A 6,213-nucleotide genomic window follows, 5' to 3' on the forward strand; every position below is an offset into this window, starting at 1 on the left:
GTAGATTTCAGACACAAAATCATATTTTAACATTTAGTGGCTGGTTAATTTCACCAGAAATCTGCTATTGGCTGATAGATTGTCACATTTTCAAATTTATGCTGGTAAAATGTGAGAGTGGCTGGTAGATTTCAGACACAAAATCATATTTTAACATTTAGTGGCTGGTTAATTTCACCAGAAATCTGCTATTGGCTGATAGATTGTCACATTTTAAAATTTTAATTTCCACCCCTGGTGTGAGGGTGTGAGGGGGGGTAGTGACCCCTGTCTACTGGGGCTACATGCACACCAAGTTTCATGTGCCCCGGTGTTACGGTGTTCAATAAACCAGGTGACCAAAAATATGACGGGGAAAAAAAAAAAAATTTGACAACAACTAGGCCTACATGACCGCTTCGCTAGCTACGGTACATACAGGTCATGGGATGGGCATGAGGACATTAGTGTAACATATATTTTTCATTTTCAACAGGAGAGGGCAGTGTTTTCAAACTTGAGCGTTTATCTCACCATTTCAAAGTGTTTCTTACTGGTGGTGTGTTATAAATATGGTTAGTCTTTCTCTGTGGTGGTAAGAGAGAGAATTCAGAACAGTTTTTCATGTTTTATGTCCTTCTTTCTGGTTAATGCTGACCACACAGCTCACTGTCTTGGAGCTGTTCATTCAAGATCACTGTAAATGGAGTGTAGACTAGCCAATCAGATAAGGTTAACACCACAGTCAGGAACATCCCTCTGAGGGCGGCAATGTATATATAAGGACAACCAGTGGTTTCTAAATGTATCTATTTTTTTTGTGATATGTGGAACATCAGAAAGGGGCAAGATGTTTTCTTCATTTTCTAAGTTCATCCTTCAAGTGGATGTTGAGTTGTCATGTGTTGTCCTTGTTGTAGTGGAAAAACTGATAGAAAAAGAGTTCAATTGTCCTTGCAACTCAAGTAACAATTTCTTTTTCTGTGGGCTTGTGGCTAGTTCAGGTTTCATAATTATCGGTCTTACTGTGCTCATCCAAGTGCATCATTACAAGAAACTGCTGATAAAGAAGAAAGAAGAAAACAAAGACCAAGCTGTCAGACAGAAGGAAAAAGAAGAAAAAAGAACAATTCCAATATTCCAATACCCGTGTATTATTGTCTTATCAGGTTTGATCTCCATATTCGCTTGGCTCACATTGTGGTTCGCTGAAGGACACTACTATCTATGTCTCCAGAGTTCATTGGATGGTGTTTGGGCACAGTCCAACTCGAAAGGAACGCCTAACAAGTGGTGTGAACCGTATCATATTAACTCAATTCAACGCAAAGAACAAATAATCAAATCAACCGAGCAGTTCAACGACTCTCAGGTATGATACTGTAACGTTTGATAAGAGTTATTTTTCATATTTATTAAAAAATATTTATATAATTACAATGCACACATATATTATATATATATTTAATTTTAGATATATATTTTATATATAAAATTAAATATGATTACTGTAATTACATTACATTTTGGGTTATACTTTAGATTATAGTGCTAACTCTTTCCATAGTGTACGAAGAATGAGAAAAAAGAAGGCATCATTAGAGATGAATACTTGCCAATTCATTAATTTTGCTGAACTATCTATTTCAGAAAATTTCCATATGGCTGTTTGTTTGCCTTACTGTGTGGATATTGTGCTACTGCATTTTGCTGATTTATGTGGGTTGCGGAAATGAAGAGAAGGAGCAGCAGACAGAGAGAAATGCAGAAAACATGCCATTGAATCAACAGCAGTCGTCAAATGTCTGTCAACAAGAGAAGCAAACAATGAGTATGTCAATATTTATAAGTCTACCACAATTAAAATGATAATCATGCGCTATTAAGCAGACAATATGTTGTGTTTTGCAAGTAAATTTAGCAAATAGTACATTTAGCAAAAGTAAATTAATCTAAAATGTGTGCAGGGCTGGTTCTACACAAAACAAATACGGTAGGTAGGCCCAATTAAGCCCTGGTGGGGCCCTTAGCAGAATTTGATTTGGGCCTCCTAGTACCACCCAATATATCAAAGGTGTCAAAGTCCGGCTTCACAAAATAAAAGTCCTGACACGTCTTTGTTCCAACCATTCAATAAACCAGGTGATTCAAATTGGCACAACTGAGGTAGAAATCACCTGTGTTACTGTAAGTAACACATATATATAAGGGATAATGTATTGTCCACCGTTATTATCGGAAAATAAGGGAGGGGTTTTGCTTCGACGTGAAGGGACTTATTTTTGTGGAGGACAGCCAGTCTAACTGGGATGCATCCCTATGTTCTCATGGCCTATAGAAATAGTGTTCACACCTCTACTGAACAGCACACCATATCAGGTATTGTTTGGACGGGAGACAATTCTCCCTGTGGATGTGATGTGAGACACAGGCCACAGGGAAAAGGATTCTGCACAGTAACCAATTTTGTGGTGGGACTTACTGACATACTGTCTACAGTGGTTGGGGCGGTCAAGAGACATCAAGACAGGGCCTCAGCGCCGTAGATGGCTTCGTTTGATTTCAAAGTTGACCATCTGCTACACTGTTGGGGAGTTGGCGAGGGTCCAAAATGAAGCCAGGAACAGGGGGCATAGTACAAAAATGCAGAAGCCCATATATAATGTTAAAATCCATTTCACATGTGTACATTTTAACTGAAACCTGTTGTCCGTCTGTCAGCTTCAGAGGAGCTATTGGAAACCACAAGTAACCAGACGGTGCCCAATGACCCACCTGCCTCATCAGCAACCCAGGTCAGCCAGGCTACAGGGGGAATGCAGCCTGACGGGGACGGTGCTGAGACGGATGTGCATTTGGACAGAACCAGTAAATGTCCAAATGCAAATACATATCCTTTAAAAAAAAATATTAAACAAAAACAAATGATCACCCTGCTTCTCACCCCTAATGGCCACCATCACCCATCCCCACCTCACTGGCTCCCCCTGGGTCCAGCACTCTGGCACAGTTGTGCAGGTGCAGATGGGTCATTGGGCAACGTCTGGTCACTTGTGGTTTACATTTTGGGAAATTTGCCTATTGCCATATGTTGCCACACATACGGGATTTTCCGGAATAATATTCTTATTTGAGTGACTATTCCGGATAATGAATCTTTTCCAGGACAGGAATTGTCAAAAAAGAGTGTTATTCCGGAAAACCCCGTATGTGTGGCAATATGTGGCAATAGGTGTAATGCTAAGCTAAGCTAACAGTGAGTGTATCAGACTGAGTTATTGCACGCACACAGACACAATTATATGTATAATGTAATAATCTCTAGGGGACACAGCAAGTAGGCAAAGTTCCCAAAATGTTGGTATGTTCATGTAAGCACATTTGAACATTTGTGATGTCTTGACTCTTGTGATGTCTTGACTCTCATTTGTGATGTGATGTCCTGACTCTTGTGATGTCTTGACTCTCATTTGTGATGTCTTGACACTCATTTGTGATGTCTTGACTCTTGTGATGTCTTGACAATCATTTGTGATGTCTTGACTCTTGTGATGTCTTGACTCTCATTTGTGATGTCTTGAACCACACATGGGTCCAGTGCCCATGAGGACCATTTATGAGCTCACTCCCCATCTTTCTCTACCACTCATTTCACATCTGTTCTTCACTCTTTTGTCAATAAAGGCTAGAAGAGCACAACATTTATAGTTCATAAAACCAACCACTTTGTAAAGTGAAGCGTTTTGATACAATTAGCAATTAAGTAAGGCATGGCATGTCTATGACAGGTTATGTTGTCTTCATTAATAAATTGAGCTATTGCTATTTGTAACCACAATATTTTCTCTTGTGTCATATTCAGTTAATGCTAGTTTCTCACAATTGCTTTTTTAATTTTATTGTTTTTTTTAAACCTTGTCTTATTTCATGAAAACAAAAACAGATATTAATGTTGCACAGTCAGGGATTTTACACAATTTCAAGCCCATAACATATTTTGTCTCATTCAGAAATCATTTTACACAGAAACACAAATAAACACGACTTCCTTTGCAATCCCTAATGACACCTTTACAGTAATGTAACATCTTTGGCCTGAACTGTTGGAGCATTCCCCTGATATTCCAAAAATGCCTCACCTCTCCCTCAATATAAAAACTTTGTCATTGTTAATAATCAATGAAATAATCACTTGCAGATGTAATCTCAAACTAAATGTATCAATTGTTAGAATAGATTCTAAAGGCCTGCACAACTTGCCAGCAGCCCTTCGCGTAAAACTAGGATCTGTTATTGCTCCCATCAATTGTTGTTTTAACACTATGCCAATATTAACACTTCATTTACATGCAAGGATGTAAAACCAGTAAAACAGGTTTTGTTCTTTCCAGGGACTGAATAAGACTTTTTTGTATGTACTGTACAGGGGAGATTAGCAAATATTTCTTGAGAACCACCTAGGACTAACAAGGTGGGCCAAACAAATGACCCCGGCTACTCACTCTTGTCATAGGCCTGTGATCTCTGCTGACTGGAGTGCCACAGCGCCCCCCCTTATTGCTTCATGTAAAACTGTGGCCAGATTATTAACTCCAGCTAACCCTTAAAGGGATCATCCGGAGTGAAATGCACTTTAGATCAATTTTTCGGACTATTGGGAGTACATACGTTGAGTTGACACCAAAATCATGTCATTCGGATGTATTTTGAGAAAGTTCGAGTTCACCGTTTTTAGTGTAGTAGTAGTAGTGAGTAGAGGGTCCCTAAAGCCAAACCGAAGTATCCCCATGTCTTTATGTGGTCGGATAGAGAGTCCAGAATGAATTTAATCGAGTCCGTACCTTTCCGGAAATGTTAGTAAAGTGTTGTTAAAGCGTTGCCAGCTGCAGCAGCGACATTATGTACCCCCAATAGTCTGAAAAATGTATCTAAAGTGCATTTCACTCCGGATTATCCCTTTAAAACACAGTTAATATTTATTTAGTATTCCCTGTGTTAGGCAACTGACACATCTAGAAGTCTGACAGAAAGGCAAGGAAATAAATAATATTAATGGCCTCCCATCTCCATGCTAACAATTGACTGGATGGGTGGTGTGTTTTTTGTGTGTATCTATTGAACACATTCCTAAATTGATTGTATGTGTCCCCCTACAGGCCAAAAGGAGCAATTGTTGTCAAATGCCTAGAATTTTGAAAAGCTTCACAACCTGTAATGAAACCCTGAACAGATGATAAATAAATAGTGTCCATGATTGATATCGCAGTTTACACACTTACTTTATTTCAGAACATTTTTATATTTGATTACATCTGGGATTTAAGAATGTTTACAAAAAAAGGGCTTGTCTAGAGTGAACATCTTAGATTTTGCACCACTCTCATTTTCACAATCAAAATGACTTGCTGCACATGTATAGGCCCTTGAGTCTGGCAAAAGATTGAGTTTCCCTTCCATGCTCATGATGCAACATGTTGACTGGGTGGAATAGTGCATGGCTTAGTCCATATTAAATAGCACAAAACACACTAAAATAAAAAGAGAGGGTTTGGTCAGGTGGGTGAAGCATCCTCCACTAATGTGCAACCCAGGCCCAGAGGTCATGATGAATGAGCACCTGGTGCCATTTAGAAGCTGCTGTCCATTCACACACAACACACGCCGGAGGGCAGGTGAGGTGACACGTCTAAAAGTTCACAATATCGTCTGTGAGAAGTTATTATTATTATTTTTCAAATCATATGGCCTGGAATTGGAGCTTTGAAGAGAAAGTTCACTGTGGTGGGGAGGGACAGTGCGTGTGTGTGTGTGTGTGTGTGTGTGTATGAAAGAGAGAGAGAGAGAGAGAGAGAGAGAGAGAGAGAGAGAGATAAATGGCCATTTATTGATTTATTTACTTGATTACTTACTTGATTCAGCCAATATGTAATATTCCTATGCAATCATTTAGATGCACTGTCAAATACTTCACCTCCCAGCTGCCATCTGCTTTGGCGTAACCACAATTGTTACGTCATGTACGGTGGATGCATGAACAAATAAACTGTCAAGTAAAAAAGTTTTCCATTCATAGCCATTCCATCCAGTTTCTGAATGACCACCTTAGGACAGGCTAAGGTCAGTTACTGTCCGTGGTGCTGAAACATGGTGCCTATTGTTGATCAGGGCAAGAAATGAATCTGTAGGACTGCGGGCCATACACTAGCATCCATGATATGGTACTTTACATTAAAT

The 6,213-nt window shown here is 39.3% G+C and overlaps 1 protein-coding gene across 3 annotated transcripts in view; it reads left to right on the forward strand.

The window, feature by feature from the left end:
* The window catches only part of LOC134062350 (uncharacterized), a 5,910-nt gene extending 2,037 nt beyond the window's left edge, over positions 1–3,873 (forward strand). The window contains exons 2-4 of one of the 3 annotated variants that reach the window (XR_009935442.1): positions 1,149–1,351; positions 1,630–1,810; positions 2,701–3,873. Coding sequence is in view for 2 of the 3 variants with exons in the window: in XM_062518330.1 (XP_062374314.1) it covers positions 830–1,351; positions 1,630–1,810; positions 2,701–3,113 (1,116 nt within the window). In the remaining variant the exon portion in view is untranslated. Of the gene's footprint in view, positions 1–814; positions 1,352–1,629; positions 1,811–2,700 lie in introns of those variants that run through there. The other 2 variants (XM_062518330.1, XM_062518332.1) reach the window with 2 other exon arrangements.
* Positions 3,874–6,213: the final 2,340 nt, after the last annotated feature.

This window comes from Sardina pilchardus, chromosome 17 (genome assembly GCF_963854185.1).
Source record: "Sardina pilchardus chromosome 17, fSarPil1.1, whole genome shotgun sequence".
In the NCBI taxonomy this organism is placed as follows: Eukaryota; Metazoa; Chordata; class Actinopteri; order Clupeiformes; family Clupeidae; genus Sardina; species Sardina pilchardus.